Below are 25,452 nucleotides of genomic sequence, written 5' to 3' on the forward strand. Positions count from 1 at the left end.
GCCCCCAGTATATAGCCTGCCAGCCCCTGCCCCCCAGTATATAGCCTGCCAGCCCCTGCCCCCCAGTATATAGCCTGCCAGCCCCTGCCCCCCAGTATATAGCTATTCAGACCCTTACCTCCCAGTATATAGCCTGCCAGCCCCTGCCCCCCAGTATATAGCTATTCAGCCCCTGCCCCCCAGTATATAGCCTGCCAGCCCCTGCCCCCCAGTATATAGCTATTCAGCCCCTGCCCCCCAGTATATAGCCTGCCAGCCCCTGCCCCCCAGTATATAGCTATTCAGCCCCTTACCCCCAGTATATAGCCTGCCAGCCCCTGCCCCCCAGTATATAGCTATTCAGCCCCTTACCCCCAGTATATAGCTATTCAGCCCCTGCCCACCAGTATACAGCTATTCAGCCCCCTGCCCCCCAGTATATAGCTATTCAGCCCCTGCCCCCCAGTATGTAGCTATTCAGTCCCTTGCCCCCCAGTATATAGCCAGCAGACCCCTACCCCCTGTATATAGCTATTCAGCCCCTGCCCCCCCGTATATAGCTATTCAGCCCCTTGCCCCCCAGTATACAACCTGCCTGCCCCCCAGTATATAGCCTGCCAGCTCCTGCCCCCCAGTATACAACCTGCCTGCCCCCCAGTATATAGCCTGCCAGCCCCTGCCCCCCAGTATATAGCTATTCAGCCCCTTTCCCCCAGTATATAGCCTGCCAGCCCCTGCCCCCAGTATACAGCCTGCAGCCCCTGCCCCCAGTATACAGCCTGCAGCCCCTGCCCCCAGTATATAGCTATTCAGCCCCTTTCCCCCAGTATATAGCCTGCCAGCCCCTGCCCCCAGTATATAGCTATTCAGCCCCTGCCCCCCAGTATATAGCCTGCCAGCCCCTTGCCCCTAGTATATAGCCTGCCAGCCCCTGCCCCCAGTATATAGCCTGCCAGCCCCTGCACCCCAGTATATAGCCTGCCAGCCCCTGCACCCCAGTATATAGCCTGCCAGCCCCTGCACCCCAGTATATAGCCTGCCAGCCCCTGCCCCCAGTATATAACCTGCCAGCCCCCTACCCCCCAGTATATAGCTATTCAGCCCCTGCCCCCAGTATATAGCTATTCAGCCCCTGCCCCCAGTATATAGCTATTCAGCCCCTGCCCCCTAGTATATAGCTATTCAGCCCCTGCCCCCCCAGTATATAGTCATTCAGCCCCTGCCCCCCAGTATATAGCTATTCAGCCCCTTTCCCCCAGTATATAGCCTGCAGCCCCTGCCCCCAGTATATAGCTATTCAGCCCCTTTCCCCCAGTATATAGCCTGCCAGCCCCTGCCCCCCAGTATATAGCTATTCAGCCCCTGCCCCCCAGTATATAGCCTGCCAGCCCCTTGCCCCCCAGTATATAGCTATTTAGCCACTTGCCCCCCACTATATAGCCTGCCAGCCCCTTGCCCCCCAGTATATAGCTATTCAGCCCCTGTCCCCCAGTATATAGCCTGCCAGCCCCTTGCCCCCCAGTATATAGCTATTTAGCCACTTGCCCCCCACTATATAGCCTGCCAGCCCCTTGCCCCCCAGTATATAGCTATGCAGCCCCTGCCCCCCACTATATAGCCTGCCAGCCCCTGCCCCCCGGTATATAGCTATTCAGCCCCTGCCCCCCCAGTATATAGCCTGCCAGCCCCTGCCCCCCCAGTATATAGCCTTCCAGCCCCTGACCCCCAGTATACAGCCTGCCAGCCCCTGACCCCCAGTATGTAGCTATTCAGCCCCTGACCCCCAGTATGTAGCTATTCAGCCCCTGACCCCCAGTATATAGCTATTCAGCCCCTTACCCCCAGTATATAGCTATTCAGCCCCTTACCCCCAGTATATAGCTATTCAGCACCTTACCCCCCAGTATATAGCTATTCAGCCCCTTACCCCCCAGTATATAGCCTGCCAGCCCCTGCCCCCCAGTATATAGCTATTCACCCCTGCCCCCAGTATATAGCCTGCCAGCCCCTGCCCCCCAGTATATAGCCTGCCAGCCCCTGCCCCGCAGTATATAGCCTGCCAGCCCCTGACCCCCAGTATATAGCTATTCAGACCCTTACCTCCCAGTATATAGCCTGCCAGCCCCTGCCCCCCAGTATATAGCTATTCAGCCCCTGCCCCCCAGTATATAGCCTGCCAGCCCCTGCCCCCCAGTATATAGCTATTCAGCCCCTGCCCCCCAGTATATAGCCTGTCAGCCCCTGCCCCCCAGTATATAGCTATTCAGCCCCTTACCCCCAGTATATAGCCTGCCAGCCCCTGCCCCCCAGTATATAGCTATTCAGCCCCTTACCCCCAGTATATAGCTATTCAGCCCCTGCCCACCAGTATACAGCTATTCAGCCCCCTGCCCCCCAGTATATAGCTATTCAGCCCCTGCCCCCCAGTATGTAGCTATTCAGTCCCTTGCCCCCCAGTATATAGCCAGCAGACCCCTACCCCCTGTATATAGCTATTCAGCCCCTGCCCCCCCGTATATAGCTATTCAGCCCCTTGCCCCCCAGTATACAACCTGCCTGCCCCCCAGTATATAGCCTGCCAGCTCCTGCCCCCCAGTATACAACCTGCCTGCCCCCCAGTATATAGCCTGCCAGCCCCTGCCCCCCAGTATATAGCTATTCAGCCCCTTTCCCCCAGTATATAGCCTGCCAGCCCCTGCCCCCAGTATACAGCCTGCAGCCCCTGCCCCCAGTATACAGCCTGCAGCCCCTGCCCCCAGTATATAGCTATTCAGCCCCTTTCCCCCAGTATATAGCCTGCCAGCCCCTGCCCCCAGTATATAGCTATTCAGCCCCTGCCCCCCAGTATATAGCCTGCCAGCCCCTTGCCCCTAGTATATAGCCTGCCAGCCCCTGCCCCCAGTATATAGCCTGCCAGCCCCTGCACCCCAGTATATAGCCTGCCAGCCCCTGCACCCCAGTATATAGCCTGCCAGCCCCTGCCCCCAGTATATAACCTGCCAGCCCCCTACCCCCCAGTATATAGCTATTCAGCCCCTGCCCCCAGTATATAGCTATTCAGCCCCTGCCCCCAGTATATAGCTATTCAGCCCCTGCCCCCAGTATATAGCTATTCAGCCCCTGCCCCCTAGTATATAGCTATTCAGCCCCTGCCCCCCCAGTATATAGTCATTCAGCCCCTGCCCCCCAGTATATAGCCATTCAGCCCCTGCCCCCCAGTATATAGCTATTCAGCCCCTTTCCCCCAGTATATAGCCTGCAGCCCCTGCCCCCAGTATATAGCTATTCAGCCCCTTTCCCCCAGTATATAGCCTGCCAGCCCCTGCCCCCCAGTATATAGCTATTCAGCCCCTGCCCCCCAGTATATAGCCTGCCAGCCCCTTGCCCCCCAGTATATAGCTATTTAGCCACTTGCCCCCCACTATATAGCCTGCCAGCCCCTTGCCCCCCAGTATATAGCTATGCAGCCCCTGCCCCCCACTATATAGCCTGCCAGCCCCTGCCCCCCGGTATATAGCTATTCAGCCCCTGCCCCCCCAGTATATAGCCTGCCAGCCCCTGCCCCCCCAGTATATAGCCATTCAGCCCCTTGCCCTCCCCAGTATATAGCTATTCAGCCCCTTGCCCCCCCCCAGTATATAGACAACCAGCACCCTAGCCCCAGTTTATAGCCAGTCAGTCCCATGTATATAGCCAGCTGCTGTGTGACCAATACAAACGTCTTCTCTTCTTCTGTCCGGCAGCGGCGGGTCCGTGATACGTTGCGGTGCACAGGCTCTGACGTCGGTCTCTGCTGCCATCATATTGTGTGTGTCAGCAGCGGCGGCTGACATCAGAGTCTGTGCTTTACAACGTCCCACGGACCTGCCGTACAGGAGAAGAGAAGACCTGGAGGGTGCCGGAGAGGTGAGTATTGAGTTTCCCTTTGTATTTGGACTCGAGTATAAGCAGAGTTTGGCTTATACAGGAGTATATACAGGGGGGGGGGGGTCGGGGTTCTGAGGCAACTGACCTTTTGCCTTTTTCAACAACCAGAAACTTAAAGGGTCGTTCAAGATTATACAACCTTGAGATATTTGCATAATCTTGGCCAACCCCTTTAATGTACAACACTTAGAAGCGAGTTTCTCGTCCGTCTGAACACGGCTCAGGATCATCTCATTACACTCACAGTCAGGAGCGACAGGAAACTGCGCCAGCGATCGCACTGCTCCGGCCCTGAGCACCTGATATAAGGTGGGGCCCCCTCCGTACAGCGCAATGTCCCGGGCCTCGCTACAGATACATTATTAGCCGTGGATTCAGGGTTATGAGAATAAACAGGATCCGGTATTAGTTTTGTCTGTCGCACTTTTAATCATCACCGCTGAGCGTGCAAATAAATATTTCTGATGCAAGTCGCCATCTACTGGAGGGTTTCTGGTCCCGGCCCTGGCTGGAGATACAGGGACTTACACTCAGTGATGAGCAGGTAGGTGATCCTTATAGGGAGTCATTGGGAACACGAGGTGTAAGAGCCTCACCGGACCCATGGAGTGTGGAGGGGGAACAGTTTCCAAATCATAAAGCTAAAACTAATGCAAGTTTTTAAAAACGTTTGATGATCATTGATTTTTCTTGGTTGCACAGAATATTTTTGGGCTCTTAACCCCTTACTGACAGGTAACGTATATATGTACGTCACGTCACCTGCGGGTGTATGGAGAGGGCTCCAGGGCTAAGCCTCTCCATACAGGGTGACACCGGCACCACCACGATCAGTGTCAGCATCAATCGCGGGTGTCAACCTTCTGATTGCCAAAAGTCCGTGGTGCGTGGGCGCTACCATCTTATTTTCGATCGCCGCTCCCCGTGACGTCATTGGAGAGAGAGAGAGAGGATCCGTCTCCTGTGCATTCAGTATTTGTGGGCATAAAGCACTGATCTGCTGTGATAAATTATTTATTTCTACACATTAGACGCATGAATAGTCCTGGAGCCTCTGTCACTTCCCGGTCAGGTTTCCCCTGAAATGGCCACTGATATCTGCTGGGGATCTGCCTCCAAACTGCGGTAGGCCCCAGGGCTATAGAGCCTTAGTGGGCCCCTTTGCAGTGAATTCACGTACTTCCCCCCCACTGGCTCCCAGTTCCGGCTCCGCTCATCTTGTGGCTTCTCTGGCGCCGCACTTTGGCCACAAACGTCCACAAATACTGGAGAAGCGGCAAGACTGGCGAACCTGGAACTGGGAGCCGAAGCAGGTGAATAGTATTGAGTGCCCATGCCAGGCAGCGTCCCACTGAATAGGGGTGCAACAGAGGAAACTTGCAGTTTAAAGTTCCCCTAACCCCCTGAAATAGCCGCTAACCCCCACATCTGATCAAGCAAATCACTCCTTCATTTAACTCTTCCCTTCCCAAAAAGATACACCCGTCACTTCAGTGCTTTATGCCCTTGCTGCTTCTCTGACCTCCAGCCGGTGACCACGCCCATTCACACACAAAGCCCCGCCCCCACACCCTAGGCCGAGAGCAACAACCCTACAGGTTGTGGCTGGACTCCGCAGTGTAGATGTCCTCAGGATACTGATACAGGGAGAAGAGCAGAGGCCCCCTCCTTCTCCTCAATGGTGAAGGGTGCCGGTGGGGGCCACCCATTAGCCTTGTGGCCGGTCGCTGGTCCTAGTTCATAACATAGATGCAGTCCCCCTGCAGAAGTACAGGGGAGATGATTACAGCGTGGTGAATATTCATACCTGTTGTATGGTTAGTTTTATGTGCAAAGGATCAATAAAAGGAAAAATTGCCGACTAAAAATAAGCTGTGCCACTGTTCTATGTATCAGGACGGGTCGGCGACTTCTGCTCCCTATGAATTCTCTGATGTCGAACAAGATCCGATTTTTGAGTAAAACACCGGCCACATTCAGTACAAGGAAAGGGCTTCTCTCCCGTGTGGATTCTCTGGTGATAAACAAGATTTGCTTTTTGCACAAAACATTTCCCGCAATCCAAGCATGGAAAAGGTTTCTCCCCCGAATGAATTTTTTGGTGATTATTAAGCATCGTCTTATGGGTAAAACATTTCCCGCAATCCGAACACGAAAATGGCCGCTCTCCCGTGTGAATTCTCTGATGTATAACGAGGTCCGACTTCTGAGTGAAGCATTTGCCGCAGTCTGAGCAAGAAAAAGGCTTTTCACCCATGTGGATCCTCAGGTGGTAGACGAGGTCAGACTTCTGCACAAAGTACTTGCCGCACTCTGAGCACAGGAATGGCGTCTCCACCGTATGGATCCTCTGGTGCCGGAGGAGCACTGATTTCCGTGTAAAACTTTTCCCACACTCGGCACATGGAAAGGGCTTCTGCCCCGTGTGATTGATCTCGTGTTTAATAAGGTCCGACTTCTGTGTAAAACATTTGCCACAATGAGAACAGGGGAAGGGTTTCTGTCCGGTGTGAATCCTCTCGTGGCGAACAAGATCCGACTTCTGTTTAAAACGCTTTCCGCACTCGGGGCACGGGAACGGCTTCTCCCCGGTGTGAATTCTCTGATGTGTGGTGAGATTTGAATTATGAGCAAACCTTTTTCCACATTCAGGACAGGGGAATAACTTACGGACACGGCAGGGGCCATCATGTTCACCGGGATCTGATATGTGGCCGAAAGGTTCCACGTTATTAGAGGCTTCGGAAGACGGATCCGCCAGTTCACCGTCCAGGCTGACTTGAACAATGTTATAGTCTTCCATCTTACATTCCTCGGGACCGCAGGAACTCTCGTCTGAGAAATCTTCTGCATTTTCTCCATCTACTGGTAATAAAGTCATCGCTTGTAAATGATACAACAAAGTGTGGCACATAAAATAGATACAAATAGTACGAATACATTAACCTCAATGATGACCGAGCTCCACCAGGAAGTGGCCACGGATAGGGAGGAGCAGACACCATGCTGGGGTTTGGCCATCTAACCCAAAAACATTGCCGTATTGGCGGTCAAACATTCAATCCGGAAAATTGATGCCCTTAAAAGGACACCTGTCATCAGGTCTGTGTCACTTGTCCTGTCACCTCTACCTGTTGGAGCAGCTCACAAGGATCCCATCCCAGCCTTTATCTAGTTATTTCATACATTATTCATTGTAAAATCATCTATTCTTTATCATGTAAATGAGGCTGGTCACATGGTCAGAGGCAGTGATGTCACCCCTGTTACTCCTCCCCTCTCCTCCCCCTGCTCATGTCTGTGTGTAATGTATAGTAAAGCATGGCTAGTGTGTGTGCTGCATCTGCTGACATGCTGCATCCTCCTAATACACAGGTGAGAGACACAGACATCAGCTACACATGAATCTGACATGTTCTGCTGTAACATGGCTGCCTGGAGCTGCTGTATCTCTCTCTACACACACACATGCACACACAGGCTGCAGGGGGCGCCAGCACCAGGAAGCACATCATTATACAGCCTCACATCATTATACAGGCTGTCAGTCATATGTATAGGAGTATCTCATACACACACAGGCTGCAGGGGGCGCCAGCACCAGGAAGCACACCATTATACAGCCTCACATCATTATACAGGCTGTCAGTCATATGTATAGGAGTATCTCATACACACAGGCTGCAGGGGGCGCCAGCACCAGGAAGCACATCATTATACAGCCTCACATCATTATACAGGCTGTCAGTCATATGTATAGGAGTATCTCATACACACACAGGCTGCAGGGGGCGTGGCCACCAGCACCAGGAAGCACATCATTATACAGGCTGTCAGTCATGCACTGGGGGTGTGGCCACCAGCACCAGGAAGCACATCATTATACAGCCTCACATCATTATACAGGCTGTCAGTCAAGCACTGGGGGTGTGGCTGTGCCTCCCACTCATGAATAAGGTGGACAGCTTGAATATGCTAATGCTTCATTGGACATTTCACAGGTCATTTGCATACAGCTTTAGGATCTCATTGCTTAGGGTTACAGGCATGTAGAGGGACAATGAAGGGATAGAGGCAATGCTCTCTAATGGCAGTTTATGAAAATATATTTAGTTTAGGGGGGTTATTTTGCATGACGGGTTCTCTTTAACAACTAGTCGCGGCTGTAATTGGTGAGGGGCTTTGGGCAGGTGCTACAGGCGTCAATTTGCCAGATTCGCTGTTCAGCAATACGTCCGGGGCAGGCGGCTGAACCCGTCCATCGGGTCTGCTCATCTCTAGATACTAATCCTGGTACAATGTAACCAAAAGTAACAGAGAACATGAGCTGCCGCTGGAGGGGGACTGTGGGGGAGATTTCTATCATTTATCCTGTGTCCTCGGATGTTTTTCTGAGCGATGGAAACCTCTTTGAGGCATAACTAAACTTCTAACCAATAGGTGATACATATTATTAAGGAGATCTGCTCCTTCTTTTACCCCTGCCTTTCTTCCTTATTCAGGCGGATTGTGTATGTGATGTGGGGAGAAGCCATTTTTTACTTACACTAAATTCCCAGCCCTTGAAGGGAAAGACTGTGACAAAGACGACACAAAAAGTTAAAACTCACATGAGCAAATATCTACAGGCGTCTCCTCTTCTTTATAGAACTGATCCTCCAGCTCGTACTTTTCCTCTTCCTCCTCGTCCTCCTCCTCCGCCGCCGCCTCTTCCATTTTAACAATAACCAGGTCTGTATCCTGGAGAAGATTCCACATCGGATCATACAAGAAAGGTCTAGCCAATTCTAGAATACATCCAAATCGTGTGTGTACCTCTATCACATGACATGCGTACGGGGCTACGAGCCTTACACACTACAGTATAGGGGAAGGTTACTGTATACAGGTAACTGTACTGTATGGTCAGTGGAAGCCCTTAGGTCAGTCTCTTGTAGCACTTTCATGATACCTTTAAATTCTTCGGAGCAGGACTTCTCTCCGGTGAGCCTCCATAGCTGGATCCCTCTATAGGAAGAGACACAGTGAATATACAGCACATATGGAAAGGGTAGAAGATCAGGGAAACTCTTCTCCTCTTACCTGGTGATGTGGGGGTCCGGGGGTCCTCCATCACGAGGTCCTCGTACTGATCCTTGTGCTCTTCTATGTAGTCCCGCTCCTCCATGGAGAAATGGACTGAGACATCCTGACACCTTATAGGAACCTGATAATGATACGGTCACCACCCGGACACATGGTCCCAGATATAATGTCCCAGCATTCCCTGCAGCGCTCACCTCTCACCTCCACGATCTTCTCATTGCGTTTCTCTATCAGTTCGTGAGCCACGTTTGGTTCTACAAAATCCTCCTTATACTAGAAGCCAAACACAAGAATAGTCGGGGGTAATCGTAATAATTTTATGAGAACAAAGAAGAAGATATTTGTAAGACAAAACTCATCAAGAACCATTAAAAAAGAAGATATTGGGACCCCCAGTAAGTAGGAGAATGGGACACCTCCCTAATGGGTGGAGCGCCACGTGTCCGGCCACTCCATTCAATTCTATGGGACCGGCCGGAGAGCCGAGTGCTGCGCCCATCTTATAGAAGTTACATGCGCGACCTCCCCCTCTACCCAATAGTGAGAATGGGATCCTGGGCAGTCAGCAGCAGTGGGACCCCCACCAATCAGTATGTTACCCACTATTCTGTGCACAGCTCAAAACATTATATATTGGACCAAATCCTTTAATTCATCCAGATCACACACATTACAGCATCACTGAATACCCAAATATCAGAATGTGTAACAACAGGTTTACATGAAAGACAGAACAGACTTCTGGAACAAACTGTATTTTGGTGAAGAATGCATGAAAAATTAGCAAATCTTGGGGCACGCCATTAAATTTTGAGACTTTTTGGGGCTGTTGTGCCGCACTGACACTTACTGCATGATCCCTCTGTGCTATGAAATTCTGTGTGCTGACAATGTGCTTAGATTATCAGGGCCCAGGGTTTATCTACACTTTTATTTAGCTTCTGAACATTCACTAGTATCAAATAGAAAAAGAGACGAGACAGATCAGAGATAATGAGATCCATGAGATGTATATTATACATAATGACACTATTAGCTCTGCTACATCTCACCTATAACACACCCTGTCAGCTCTGCTTTATTCATCCACCCCTGCTATATAAATGTTATGTTTCTGTAGCTTGGAGATCTAGTCTCCTCACCATGCTGCTTGGTGCAGGAAACGCTCATGTGAGCGCCAGTCTCTGCGTCTGTGTGAGCTCGTCCTGGAATGCAAAGCAGGCGGCCGCTGCAGGGAGCAAACAGGAGAAACTACTCATGAGAACAATCTGTCATGCCCGACCCTAGGCAGAAGAAGATTAGGGGTCGGATCCAGGGGCAACCAAAATTGTGTCCAGCAGGACTGATAGAGACAGGTGATATCTGTTAGATGCTGGATTATTGGTAATAACGGTGAATTAGAGAATGTGATATTTTGTTATCCTAAGGATTTATAAGAAACTTGTCTCTGTGGGAATACAACTTTAATAATGCCGGGATTATCAGCAGCATGATGAGAACTATAAAAAAAAAAAAAAAACATTGGCAGGAGCTTCACCGGCTGGTTTTATTCTGGATGATAGGTTTTCTTTAAGCACAAGGGCTCTGGGGTCATTACTTGGAGCCCTTCTCCCCACTCCCCCCTGCTCCTTCCTCCCACCATCTGCCAGAAATATCACATAATAACATCAGCCCCAAAGATAGTGACGCCCCTTGCAGCCCTCTTTAATCTACACAGATCCTAATAAACGCATAATTATAATCATGATGTTGGGATCTACTCAGTGTTAAGAGTTAATCTACCGAGAAATAAGTGGAAGATTTCCTTTTAGATCTTTACCCTTTAAGCCTCTGCTCCCAACACACACACACACATTTATATATATATATACAGTTATTGTAGTGACAGGTTTCTTAATTATTGCAGGGGGGGGGGGGGCTATAGTGATCATTCGGGTTTTCCTTAGCAATGAGATGGTTGTTGTAAATTAGTCTTGTAGGTCGAAATCTTTTAAGGGTAGGAGCAGAAATAGTGTGAGCGCACGTCTGTATGTAGAGACTGCCCGATCTATTGTATCCACGAACCCGGAGTAGAGATCAGCTGGTAACAGTATATACTGTGGAGGCAATGAATGCGATGCTCACTAGTGCTACAGATCATAAATTGGTCAAACACTGACGGCCTCTGGCGGCTTTCCCTGATGGGGGACCAAACCTAACTGTCCTGTGTCCCTACCTGGACCCGATATTATCATGGACACATGCAGACAGCACCAGCGATCTGTAGATGTTTAACTGGATGTTCATAATAAGGACATAGACATAAAGGTGAAGTTCTAGACAAAGGGGCCCAGTGCGGTCCTTGGGGACAGATTTTGTGAAGGCACTCTCTCTAGGCATGTGTAGTGTCAGTCACACAAGTCTGGCCCCATCAGATATTATTCTAATGATGATGATAGTATTTCTTTTATTGAGGTTTTAATCATTTTTTAGATTTTCCTGGTAAATAGTCACAGTATAACATAAAATGATTTGGGTACGGAAAACAAATGAATAGTCTGGGGGGGGGGGGGTAATTCCTGCGCTTTGGCCAAATATGTTTACGGTGTGGCCCCATGTGGCACATGACCGTAATAATGGCCGCCATTGTGGTCTATGGTGCAGTGAGCACACGATGGGGGCCAGGCAGCAGCGGCAGAGAGGGACGTGTCATAGCGATAGCTAAATTACGGCCACACAGCTTTCTATGGAGAGGGGAGGGGTGAGGAGTTCTCCTGCTCTTCACACCCGGGGAGAATGAGGACGAAGAGGATGAAACTAAATGTATGAGGCCCTGGAATCGCTGCAGAGACTGTGGTGCCTCCTACCAGATTTCGTATGGATATAAAATGTTAAGACTTTCTGGTTACCCGTGGCATTTGTGCTGCATTTACAAACGCCCGGGGGCAGGACGTGGCACAATCACATCCGCGACTCCAGTGATACCTGCGATCAGTGACAGCACGCAACGTACACAAAGCAGAACGCCGGGTGCTTGTTACTGATCTCATGCGATCAGCCCGAGCCGTGTCCCTGGGCGATGCTCACAGATGCCACGTGTGAACGCACCCCAAGGGACGTTTATTAGGTGACCTGTGACCTTTCAGCGCAGGACGTAGGATGGTGCGTCGGGGGCACACGAGGGGCCGGACCTCACAACACGCGTCACCATATGATAAATGTCCCCTTGGATTATCGCAGGAGGAGGAGCCACAGTATTTCACGGATACAGCGCGGTCACGATACATAAATATTCCTCCAGCAAACCCTTGTAGCACTAACTCAGCAGAAACCTAACAAGCTTAAAGGAAATGTCCATAACTAATGAGATGACCCCTCAGGCCCCGGGGTGTCAGGGCGCCCCCACTTCTATCTATAGTGACGTCTCTATGACCAGGACCCTCTGCGCACTGATCACCGGCAGATAATATTAATGAAGGGAGACCTCACCTGTAAGACTTTCCACTGTCCCCAGGCACCGGAAGTCACTGGTCCGTCACTAAGGTTCCCGGAAGCAGCAAGTGCACCGGGGTCATTGGGAAGGAAGCAATAACCACGCCCCGCGGAGGTGATTGGCTGGCGGAAGACAGCAGCGCAGCCAATCTAATATCCAGGAAACGATTCCATGACGTCATCGCGAAACCATCAACACTAGAGAGAAAGCGGCCAATCCTTAGCGAGCCGCAAGTGTCGTTATTACAGCACAGCGGCGGCCATGTTTCCGGAGTACTGCGGAGGACTCCTGTCTGAGCGGTGTGGATAAGCGTCCTCCCGGCCTCCCAGCACTACAGCTCCCAGAATCCCCTGAGGCTTCTACATGACTACAACTCCCAGTGTGTGTGTGACTGGAGCAGCAGTCCCCTCATAGAAGTAATCGCCTTTTATTCATGTCATTTCTTGTTATTAATGTCTTGCTAATATTATGTAGTAATGTGCAATACAAATGTCATCACCCTCACTACCAGCATTCCCACAATGCACCTCTACATGCGGTGCCCACTTACCTCTACATGCTGTGCCCACCTACCTCTACATGCGGTGCCCACCTACCTCTACATGCGGTGCCCACTTACCTCTACATGCTGTGCCCACTTACCTCTACATGCGGTGCCCACTTACCTCTACATGCGGTGCCCACTTACCTCTACATGCTGTGCCCACTGACCTCTACATGCGGTGCCCACTTACCTCTACATGCTGTGCCCACTGACCTCTACCTGCGGTGCCCACTTACCTCTACCTGCGGTGCCCACTTACCTCTACATGCTGTGCCCACTGACCTCTACCTGCGGTGCCCACTTACCTCTACATGCGGTGCCCACTTACCTCTACATGCGGTGCCCACTTACCTCTACATGCGGTGCCCACTTACCTCTACATGCGGTGCCCACTGATCTCTACATGCGGTGCCCTCATCTATCAGTATATACAATATCCCTCTATCACTACACACACACAGTATATACAATATCCCTCTATCACTACACACACACACAGTATATACAATATCCCTCTATCACTACACACACACACACAGTATATACAATATCCCTCTATCACTACACACACACACAGTATATACAATATCCCTCTATCACTACACACACACACACAGTATATACAATATCCCTCTATCACTATACACACACACAGTATATACAATATCCCTCTATCACTACACACACACACACAGTATATACAATATCCCTCCATCACTACACACACACACACAGTATATACAATATCCCTCTATCACTACACACACACACACACAGTATATACAATATCCCTCTATCACTACACACACAGTATATACAATATCCCTCTATCACTACACACACACACAGTATATACAATATCCCTCTATCACTACACACACACACAGTATATACAATATCCCTCTATCACTACACACACACACAGTATATACAATATCCCTCTATCACTACACACACACACAGTATATACAATATCCCTCTATCACTACACACACAGTATATACAATATCCCTCTATCACTACACACACACACACAGTATATACAATATCCCTCTATCACTACACACACACACAGTATATACAATATCCCTCTATCACTACACACACACACACAGTATATACAATATCCCTCTATCACTACACACACACAGTATATACAATATCCCTCTATCACTACACACACAGTATATACAATATCCCTCTATCACTACACACACACACAGTATATACAATATCCCTCTATCACTACACACACACACAGTATATACAATATCCCTCTATCACTACACACACACAGTATATACAATATCCCTCTATCACTACACACACAGTATATACAATATCCCTCTATCACTACACACACACACAGTATATACAATATCCCTCTATCACTACACACACACACAGTATATACAATATCCCTCTATCACTACACACACACAGTATATACAATATCCCTCTATCACTACACACACACACAGTATATACAATATCCCTCTATCACTACACACACACACAGTATATACAATATCCCTCTATCACTACACACACACAGTATATACAATATCCCTCTATCACTACACACACACACAGTATATACAATATCCCTCTATCACTACACACACACAGTATATACAATATCCCTCTATCACTACACACACACACACAGTATATACAATATCCCTCTATCACTACACACAGTATATACAATATCCCTCTATCACTACACACACACACAGTATATACAATATCCCTCTATCACTACACACACACACAGTATATACAATATCCCTCTATCACTACACACACACACAGTATATACAATATCCCTCTATCACTACACACACACAGTATATACAATATCCCTCTATCACTACACACACACACAGTATATACAATATCCCTCTATCACTACACACACACAGTATATACAATATCCCTCTATCACTACACACACACACAGTATATACAATATCCCTCTATCACTACACACACACAGTATATACAATATCCCTCTATCACTACACACACACACACAGTATATACAATATCCCTCTATCACTACACACAGTATATACAATATCCCTCTATCACTACACACACACACAGTATATACAATATCCCTCTATCACTACACACACACAGTATATACAATATCCCTCTATCACTACACACACACACAGTATATACAATATCCCTCTATCACTACACACACACACAGTATATACAATATCCCTCTATCACTACACACACACAGTATATACAATATCCCTCCATCACTACACACACACAGTATATACAATATCCCTCTATCACTACACACACACACAGTATATACAATATCCCTCTATCACTACACACACACACACACAGTATATACAATATCCCTCTATCACTACACACACACACAGTATATACAATATCCCTCTATCACTACACACACACAGTATATACAATATCCCTCTATCACTACACACACACACAGTATATACAATATCCCTCTATCACTACACACACACACAGTATATACAATATCCCTCTATCACTACACACACACAGTATATACAATATCCCTCCATCACTACACACACACAGTATATACAATATCCCTCTATCACTACACACACACACAGTATATACAATATCCCTCTATCACTACACACACACAGTATATACAATATCCCTCTATCACTACACACACACACAGTATATACAATATCCCTCTATCACTACACACACACAGTATATACAATATCCCTCTATCACTACACACACACACAGTATATACAATATCCCTCTATCACTACACACACACACAGTATATACAATATCCCTCTATCACTACACACACACAGTATATACAATATCCCTCCATCACTACACACAGTATATACAATATCCCTCTATCACTACACACACACAGTATATACAATATCCCTCTATCACTACACACACACACAGTATATACAATATCCCTCTATCACTACACACACAGTATATACAATATCCCTCTATCACTACACACACAGTATATACAATATCCCTCTATCACTACACACACACACAGTATATACAATATCCCTCTATCACTACACACACACAGTATATACAATATCCCTCCATCACTATACACACACACAGTATATACAATATCCCTCCATCACTACACACAGTATATAGTGGTGTAATGATTGTTGTCTTTGTGTCTTCTCTGCGCAGGACGCAGCGGCTCTCGCTGTAATGGAGACGGGAGGATGGGATATGACGCAGAGAATATTAGACCTGACCCTGGAGATCCTCCACCTGCTGACCGGAGAGGTGAGGTTTTGGAGACGACCACCACTGTGACTGTTGTGTGATTCATGTTCTGCTCATTATAATTGTGTATTATTAGGATTACTCTCCGGTAAAGAAGACGAGTCGAGGCGAAACGTCCTGCGTCCGGAGCCGCACAATGGCCAATGAGCAGAAGATCCTGAACCTCTCCTGGAAGATCATTGAGCTCCTGAATGGAGAGGTGAGTATCCGCCCCGGGGAGTGCGCCGCCTCCAGATAGCAGGGCTGGTGTCTTATCACAGTGTTTCACTCTGTCCACAATCTGCCTTTCATTTATTCCCATTGGAGGCCATTAATGGTTATTCCAGCTTTATCCCATTACCGTAGTAACGTAGACATGTCCCAATGACCCAGAACAGGACTGTGATGCTGGACCCGCTGAGGAAGGTTCTGCTGAGCTTAATCTAATGTTTGGACCCATGGAGGTGTCTGGACAATGACTGTATCATCATTGTGTCTCAGGTCCCTGTGAGGTGTCAGGACGTCACGGTCCATTTCTCCCTGGAGGAGTGGGACTACATAGAGGAACACAAGGACCAGTACCAGGACCTCATGCTGCAGGACCCCCGGACCCGCACATCACCAGGTGAGGGGAGACAATCATTATCTCACATTTCTTAAAGGGATTTGCCGATATAATAAAGTCCTCGCATTAGTCCCCCCCGTGGTGTTTCTGATTGTCAGGGTTATATACTTATTATATAGAGCCACATCCTAACACCAGGTCATGTGATAGATTCATGGCTCTAAATGACCTCACCCAGACCCATTGGTCACCCGTGTGTTACTTCACTTTTATTAATTAGAGACCTTTCTATCTAGGCCTATACTCGAGTCTATAGAAAAATGAACACTGTAATCACCTTTGCGATGCCCAGGTCCTGTTCTGGCTGGCAGGATGCTGGGGGCATAGAAACCTCAAATAAATGAGATTTTCTCTATATTAGGTTTTCTTCAGAAAAATTGTAAAAATATATTTTAAAAAACTAAATAAATTAGGTATCATCGTAATCATATTGATCCATAGAATAAAGATATTGGGGGACATTTACTTACCCGGCCGAGGAGTTCATCCAAAGTGCATTGTTCCAACGATCATGTGCTGTGCGGGGAGTCACTAAGATCCTGCACCCGATATCCTGCATGTGTCGCTTCCCCGCTCAGATCCCCGGAGTTCACCTTCTTCCTGGTGCATGTAAGTGCATTGTCCGTGTATAATGCGCTGTGCGGGGAGTCACTAAGATCCTGCCCCCGATATACTGCATGTGACGCTTCCCCACTCAGGTCCCCGGAGTTCACCTTCTTCTTCCTGGTGCATGTAAGTGCATTGTCCGTGTATAATGCGGTGTGCGGTGAGTCACTAAGATCCTGCGCCCGATATCCTGCATGTGTCGCTTCCCCGCTCAGGTCCCCGGAGTTCACCTTCTTCCTGGTGCATGTAAGTGCATTGTCCGTGTATAATGCGCTGTGCGGGGAGTCACTAAGATCCTGCCCCCGATATCCTGCATGTGTCGCTTCCCCGCTCAGGTCCCCGGAGTTCACCTTCTTCTTCCTGGTGTATGTAAGTGCATTGTCCGTGTATAATGCGCTGTGCGGGGAGTCAGTAAGATCCTGCACCCGATATCCTGCATGTGTCGCTTCCCCGCTCAGGTCCCCGGAGTTCACCTTCTTCCTGGTGCATGTAAGTGCATTGTCCGTGTATAATGCGCTGTGCGGGGAGTCACTAAGATCCTGCGCCTGATATCCTGCATGTGTCACTTCCCCGCTCAGGTCCATGGAGTTCACCTTCTTCTTCCTGGTGCATGTAAGTGCATTGTCCGTGTATAATGCGCTGTGCCGGGAGTCACTAAGATCCTGCATCCGATATCCTGCATGTGTCACTTCCCCGCTCAGGTCCCCGGAGTTCACCTTCTTCTTCCTGGTGCATGTAAGTGCATTGTCCGTGTATAATGCGCTGTGCGGGGAGTCACTAAGATCCTGCACCCGATATCCTGCATGTGTCACTTCCCCGCTCAGGTCCCCGGAGTTCACCTTCTTCTTCCTGGTGCATGTAAGTGCATTGTCCGTGTATAATGCGCTGTGCAGGGAGTCACTAAGATCCTGCACCCGATATCCTGCATGTGTCGCTTCCACGCTCAGGTCCCTGGAGTTCACCTTCTTCTTCCTGGTGCATGTAAGTGCATTGTCCGTGTATAATGCGCTGTGCGGGGAGTCACTAAGATCCTGCACCCGATATCCTGCATGTGTCGCTTCCCCGCTCAGGTCCCCGGAGTTCACCTTCTTCTTCCTGGTGCATGTAAGTGCATTGTCCGTGTATAATGCGCTGTGCGGGGAGTCACTAAGATCCTGCGCCCGATATCCTGCATGTGTCACTTCCCCGCTCAGGTCCCCGGTGTTCACCTTCTTCTTCCTGGTGCATGTAAGTGCATTGTCTGTGTATAATGCGCTGTGCGGGGAGTCACTAAGATCCTGCGCCCGATATCCTTCATGTGTCGCTTCCCCGCTCAGGTCCCCGGAGTTCACCTTCTTCTTCCTGGTGCATGTAAGTGCATTGTCTGTGTATAATGCGCTGTGCGGGGAGTCACTAAGATCCTGCGCCCGATATCCTGCATGAGTTCACCATCTCCTTCCCGGTGCGTGCAAGTGCATTGGTTGCAACAATTTGCAGGTTAAATCCCGCACTCAGTCCGAACCAGTTGGATCTGGCTGCCCCCCCCCATTTCTGTCGCATGAAAGCAGCGCAGCTGCGCCACTATCCGATCGCATGCGACACAATCCCCTGCTAAATACATGTCCCAGTGGTGCAAATCCCCAAAACCATGAACAGTCCGACGAAAGTGCGATCCGCGGACCATTAGTAAATAAGCCCCTATATGTTATTTTTATGGTACAGTGGACGACCCCCAAAAAATACAAAAAGAAAGGAAAACCAGAATTTATGATTTTCTTTCCCTACTTAAATTAAGAGTTAATAAAATCTCGCCAATGAACTCATGACCCACTAAAATGAAGTATTAGTAAAGTGCATCTCTTGTCGCTGAAAATAAGCCCCTTATGTGTCCAAATTACCAAAAAAGTAAAATTTGTATAACCGTTATAAAGGGACAATGCGGAACTGCTGTGAATATGGGGGATCGTTACACTGGGGAGAGATTGGGGATCAATCTTTGTGGAGCGTTGTGGTATTTTATCCGCTAAGAATTTGTACATTATTTAAAATCACATTCATGTGGCCAAAGAAATAAAAAAGTCAAAATTGCAGACGATTGTAAAACAATTAATGGATTAACAGACTTCATGAACAATGGGGGTCATTTACTTACCCGGTCCAGTCGCGATCCCGTGGTGCGTTGTCCGGCGAGTGTTCGGGTTTTCCAGTGATTTATGAAGGTCGTGTGCCCGATATCCTGCAGGTGTCGCTGCTGCGCCGAGGTCCGCCGGAGTTCACCTGCTTCTTCATGGTGCATGTGAGTGCTGATCTTGCGGCACAAATCGTTTTTTAAATTCCGTGGTTTTTCTAGATCCGTTAGGTTGTCCGATGGCCACGCCCCCCCCACGTTTTCTGTTGCGTGAAAGCCAGCGCCGAAATCCGCTCGGCTTGGCGACGCCCCCTGCTCCTCTACAGCCAATCCCGAGTGATGGGCGTCTTTATATATTTGAAAAGGACACATGGAGGAGCAGTTTCCCAGGGGTGGGGGAGGGGACTGCTCCTCTATAGCCCCCCCCAGGGGACGAGTGCCAGTCACACAGCACATACTAATGAAAGGTTCTATATCACATATTTTTTTTTCTGTAAAACCTATTTTTATAGATAAACTCTTTGGCAGTGTATGTACTATGCTCTGTGGGGACTGGGGGGTGTTAACCCCTTAACGCTCTGCGCCGTAGCTCTACGGCGCAGAGGTATAAGGGATGTATGAAGAGGGCTCACGGGCTGAGTCCTCTTCATACAGAGGTGGGGGTTTTTGCATTCTGCACAAAACCCCCACCGCTAATAACCGCGGTCGGTGCTTGCACCGATCGCGGCTATTAACCCTCTAAACGCCGCCCGCAAAGTCGCGGGCGGCGTTTAAAAGACGGCGGCGCGCGGGCGCCGCCATCTTTTTTTCGATCGCCACACCCCCGAATGTCATCGGGGGGCGGCGATCGGTTACCATGGTAGCCTCGGGTCTTCTCTTGACACGAGGCTACATGGTTTATGCAGGTTCGTTACAATGAGCCAGTGGCTCATTGTAATGTAAGACCTGCAAAAACGCCATATATTGCAATACTGTAGTATTGCAGTATATGGTAGGAGCGATCTGATCATCTAGGGTTAATGTACCCTAGATGGTCTAAAAAATAGTGAAAAAAAAAAGAAAAAAAAAAGTTTAAAAAATAAAAAAAATTAATAAAATATTAAAAGTTCAAATCACCCCCCTTTCCCTAGAACGGATATAAAACATAACAAACAGTAAAAATCACAGACATATTAGGTATCGCCGCGTCCCAAAATGCCCGATCTATCAAAATATAAAAACGGTTACGGCCGGCGGTGACCTCCGAGGCGGGAAATGGCGCCCAAATGTCCAAAATGCGACTTTTACACCTTTTTACATAACATAAAAAATGAAATAAAAAATGATCAAAATGTCGCACAGACCTCAAAATGGAAGCAATGAAAACGTCGCCTCATTTCGCAAAAAATGACCCCTCACACATTTCCGTGCGCCAAAGTATGAAAAAGTTATTAGCGTCAGAAGATGGCAAAAAAATTTTTTTCTTTTTTGTACACATTCGTTTAATTTTTGAAAATGTATTAAAACACAATAAAACCTATAAATTTGGTATCACCGCGATCGCACCGAACCAAAGAATAAAGTAGGTGTGTTATTTGGAGCGAAGAGTGAAAGTCGTAAAAACTGAGCCCACAAGAACGTCAAGCACGTGATGTTTTTTTTCAATTTTTCCACATTTGGAATTTTTTTTCAGCTTCGCAGTACACGGCATGTTAAAATAAATAACATCACGGGAAAGTAAAATTTGTTACGCACAAAATAAGTCCTCACACAGGTCTGTACACGTAAAAATGAAAAAGTTATGGATTTTTGAAGTTGGAGAGCGAGAAATTAGCCGAAAAACCCTCCGTCCTTAAGGGGTTAAAGATGGCTCTCCTGGCGACAGGTTCCCTTTAATGTCAGGAACGATGTTATATCGATGCAGCAGATATTATTGTAGGAATCCGATAAGGACCCCAGGGCTGCCATCAGTAGCAGCCTGGTAGGATCGTGCACTCTGCTAATGTCAGCCTATGCAGACCCTGGGACAAAATAAAACGGTGAAAAAAAAGTTTACAAAAAAAGTCCCATCCCATCCCATGCAATAATCAAATAAAACAAAGTGAAAATGACCCAAAAAACACAACATATTGGGTATCACAACATCCATATAACACACTTCTTAAAGTAGATTTTTCACACATTTCTGGGGTGTTACTGCTGTTTAGGCCTCTGATTCCTTTGAGCCGGAGCCTCTAAATAAGGGTTTTCATGATTATCATAAAAATGAGAAAAATTGCACCTGAAATTGTGAACCCCCCAACAGCCTAGAAAGGAGCGAGGAGGCAGAAGCGCCCCGGCCCATATGAAGCAGGACATGTGGGGTGTTAGATATGAAGTTACTTGGCTGCTGTCACCAGGTTTCTGTTACTATGAAGAGCAAATCCTCCCAATCCCCGGGATACGCTGAAGCCTCACAAAGGTCCAACCTCCTGTAATGTCACGGGGCAAATGTAACAAACCCGGCCTGGCCCCGAGCTCCTCAAATGGCTCCGACCTGAAGGGGTTAAATACAGGAAGTGCCTTGTATAGCGCGAAACGAGTCGTCCTCCGGCACTTCTCCCCTGCGCTCCCTCCCGTGTCGCCGCTTTTATGAAGAAGTGAAATAAAGACGAGACGTTTAATGGATGGCGAGCGCAGAATTTCTTTCCTTCCTTTGTATTTATGATAAGATCGTCCTTATTAGTCCTTATTAGTCCTTATTAGTCCTTATGTCATGTGCAGAGTGCACAATACTGTGGCCCTCGCTGTATTACTACTACATACATCAATCTCTCATAAATGTAACAGTCTCTATTCTATAGAAATTCCATCTCTGCACACAAGCCGTATGGTACTGCCCCCGGATTATGCGCCTGCCCTGGGGTGCACTACATGGTGCGCTCGCCCCTAGACGAAGTCTCTGTCACATTGCTGGGAGTGGCGCTATCACGCACGCGGCCACCCCGGACTCAGCCCCAAACGTCCGGATCGCTCCGGATTCACGTAAACCTTAACCAAGATACAACTTTATTGGGTGCACACTTTTTTATGAACGGATCTGCGCTTTCTGTTTTCTTATTTATTATCATTGGTTAAACCAGATCCATTTATTTACTAATCCACCGGATCATCTGAGGTCCAGGACCAAAAATGCAAAGTTCTCAACTTTATCTGTTTACTAATAGTCAACAAAGATTCCGTAATGTCCTATAGATATCCGATCCCTGATCACACCTTGTACCCGGATACATTTTTTATACTATAACGTAACATTTTTGGGGACTTTGACTATTGACAAACCCCTCAGCTACGTCTTCTCTGTACGTCTGAGTGCACTGATCCGATAGACCTCGGCCAAGTGTTCTCCCGTATGGATCCTGTCCGGCTACAGATGATCAATGTGTTGTTTTCCTTCAGATTTATACATTGTCACTATTGGCGCTTCCTCCTCTTCTGCCTCCGCATTTACGCGGACATCACATATGGCCTTAGGATGATGTCGGCGTTAGTGCTGGTGTTTGGGTTTTTTTTTATGTTGTTAATCCCCAATACAATGGGCCTTCATGGTGGGGTGCCCCTCATGTGTCTTGTGGATGCAGTGGACACCCCTGCTAAGAAGGATCGTCCGTTAGTGGCTCAGCTTAGATGTGGGATAATCTCAGCAGACGGCTCTTATGTCTGTCCAAGACTCGAGTGCTTGTCCCTATGTGTGAGATTATTCGTCCTCTCATTCGGAACATTTTGTGTATTTTAGATGGAGACAATGAAGAAGCTCCTGCAGAGAGATGTCTCAGTCCTATGTGTTCACAAGATTTCCCACAGGAAATTCCTGGCGTCCAAGCGAGTCATCCGGGGACTGAAGGTTCCACATGTTGTAAGGTAACACACAGATTCTGAGTATTCCAAGAATTGTCAGAACTTCATATTGGGTTGTGTTGTACATTCGGACCCATCGCAGGCTCCATGACTGCTGACCCATTGCGTGGCCTCGGTGGTCCTGGTCCTCGGCTCAGTGGCCACACGTCATTATGTCCTATCGGAAGCCTCAGATCTTCTTCTAGAGCTGTAGGGGTTAGCCACACGCACCCCCTTATTACATGACTCTGTTATTCTGCTGTTGTTTTCACAGGATGAAGATTTAGTAAAGATTAAAGATGAGGTAAGAAAGCTGGAAGAGGAGCTAAAAACGGAACACGTCTCCCCGGAGGAAGAGACTCCGACTTACATCAATAACGATGGAAAATACAGCAGCTCGGATACATGGGACAAAGGCCGTGACCCTCATTGTAAGCCAGAGGAGAGTCTGGTACCTGAGCCGCAGGATGAGCCCCTCCATCACCTCCATCTCCTCGCGGCTCTGACCTCTGACTCCAGCAGTTTAGAGGAACCTTCCGCTCTGACCGAGGTCCTGAAACCGGGCGCGGTCAGAAGAAACGATAAAACCTTCCAGTGTTCTGACTGCTGCAAAACCTTCGCCCAGAACGCCGATCTGATCAGACACTTGAGAACTCACACGGGGGAGAGGCCGTTCTCGTGTACCGAGTGCGGGAAATGTTTCACCCAGAAATCGGCTCTTGTCTATCACCGGAGAATCCACACGGGGGAGAGACCTTTCCTGTGTTACGACTGCGGCAAGTGCTTCGCTCATAAATCCATCCTGGTCAATCACCGCAGGGTGCACACCGGGGAGAAGCCGTTCTCCTGCCCCGACTGTGGCAAATGCTTTGCCTATAAGTCCTACCTCATCGACCACCAAAGGATTCACGCCGGAGTGAAGCCTCATCTGTGTAAGGAGTGCAGGAAAAGCTTCACTCACAAGTCCGATCTCAATAGACACCGACGGGTGCACAGCCGAGAGAAGACCAAATGTGGGGAACTTTTTACACAATGAGGCCATTGGGAAGTGGGATTTGTGACTGGGATGAACGTCTCGATGGGCTTAGACCAGGGCCATAATAATATGGGGGGCAGCCATAGCAGCTGCAATGGGGCCCGCAGTGTCAGGGGGCCCCGACATCCAACCCGCCACTAACTAGTGGAGCACGTGCACCATTATATACACCCTATGCTGCACATTGTTCTGTATAATATCTATATAACACGCAACTTAAATGGGAGCGCTGATAAGAAATGACGGGGGGAGGGGACGGCAGGATTCGGAATCTATCATCTGTACTTCCCCCATGCGGTCAGTAGTTACTTGGCCCTGGGATAAGAAGACGGCGAGTGCATGTATGTGTGTGTATAAGTGTATAAATGCATGTGTGTATATGCTATATATGTTTGTGTGTGTGTATATACTGTATGTGCGTGTATATGATGTGTGGTGCGTGTAGATTTTATTTATGTGTATAATATATATATGGTTGGTGTATAATGTATAATTATATGATGTATATACTTTATGGGGGAGATTTATCATCTGGCGGCTCCTTCTATGTGTGACTGCCCATCAGATTTGTATAAGTTCTGTATAAGCCCTTTAATAAATCTCTCAGCAGTGTCTGGGATTTGTCTTAGTGGAGACCCCAGAGCAGGCCTATCATAGAGGAGACCCCCAGAGCAGGCCTATCATAGAGGAGACCCCCAGAGCAGGCCTATAACAGAGGAGACCCCCAGAGCAGGCCTATAACAGAGGAGACCCCCCAGAGCAGGCCTATAACAGAGGAGACCCCCCAGAGCAGGCCTATAACAGAGGAGACCCCCCAGAGCAGGCCTATCACAGAGGAGACCCCCAGAGCAGGCCTATCATAGAGGAGACCCCCAGAGCAGGCCTATCATAGAGGAGACCCCCAGAGCAGGCCTATCAT

The 25,452-nt window shown here is 48.3% G+C and overlaps 2 protein-coding genes across 2 annotated transcripts in view; one reads left to right on the forward strand and one right to left on the reverse strand.

The window, feature by feature from the left end:
• The window catches only part of LOC140106339 (uncharacterized), a 17,510-nt gene extending 4,904 nt beyond the window's left edge, over window positions 1-12,606 (reverse strand). The window contains exons 1-6 of the mRNA XM_072130738.1: window positions 12,460-12,606; window positions 9,186-9,264; window positions 8,989-9,112; window positions 8,858-8,913; window positions 8,517-8,646; window positions 5,849-6,771 (exon numbers count right to left, since the gene is read on the reverse strand). Of these exons, the coding sequence (XP_071986839.1) occupies window positions 5,849-6,771; window positions 8,517-8,646; window positions 8,858-8,913; window positions 8,989-9,073 (1,194 nt within the window). The 5' untranslated portion in view covers window positions 9,074-9,112; window positions 9,186-9,264; window positions 12,460-12,606. The remainder of the gene's footprint in view (window positions 1-5,848; window positions 6,772-8,516; window positions 8,647-8,857; window positions 8,914-8,988; window positions 9,113-9,185; window positions 9,265-12,459) is intronic.
• Window positions 12,607-12,654: 48 nt separating this feature from the next.
• LOC140106314 (gastrula zinc finger protein XlCGF66.1-like) lies at window positions 12,655-25,145 on the forward strand. Its single transcript, XM_072130702.1, has 6 exons — window positions 12,655-12,879; window positions 16,227-16,325; window positions 16,402-16,524; window positions 16,806-16,929; window positions 23,397-23,521; window positions 23,772-25,145. The coding sequence occupies exons 2-6, from the start codon at window positions 16,248-16,250 to the stop codon at window positions 24,531-24,533; spliced, it is 1,212 nt and encodes a 403-aa protein (XP_071986803.1). The 5' UTR covers window positions 12,655-12,879; window positions 16,227-16,247; the 3' UTR covers window positions 24,534-25,145.
• The last annotated feature ends 307 nt before the right edge of the window (window positions 25,146-25,452 follow it).

Source organism: Engystomops pustulosus, chromosome 11 (assembly GCF_040894005.1).
Source record: "Engystomops pustulosus chromosome 11, aEngPut4.maternal, whole genome shotgun sequence".
Classification (NCBI taxonomy): domain Eukaryota; kingdom Metazoa; phylum Chordata; class Amphibia; order Anura; family Leptodactylidae; genus Engystomops; species Engystomops pustulosus.

Coding starts and splice junctions, on each gene's coding strand:
- LOC140106314 (XM_072130702.1), top strand. CDS start 16,248: ATGGAGACGGGAGGATGGGATATGACGCAGAGAATATTAGACCTGACC. Junction 16,525..16,805: donor TTGAGCTCCTGAATGGAGAG/GTGAGTATCCGC, acceptor ATTGTGTCTCAG/GTCCCTGTGAGGTGTCAGGA. Junction 23,522..23,771: donor AAGGTTCCACATGTTGTAAG/GTAACACACAGA, acceptor TTGTTTTCACAG/GATGAAGATTTAGTAAAGAT.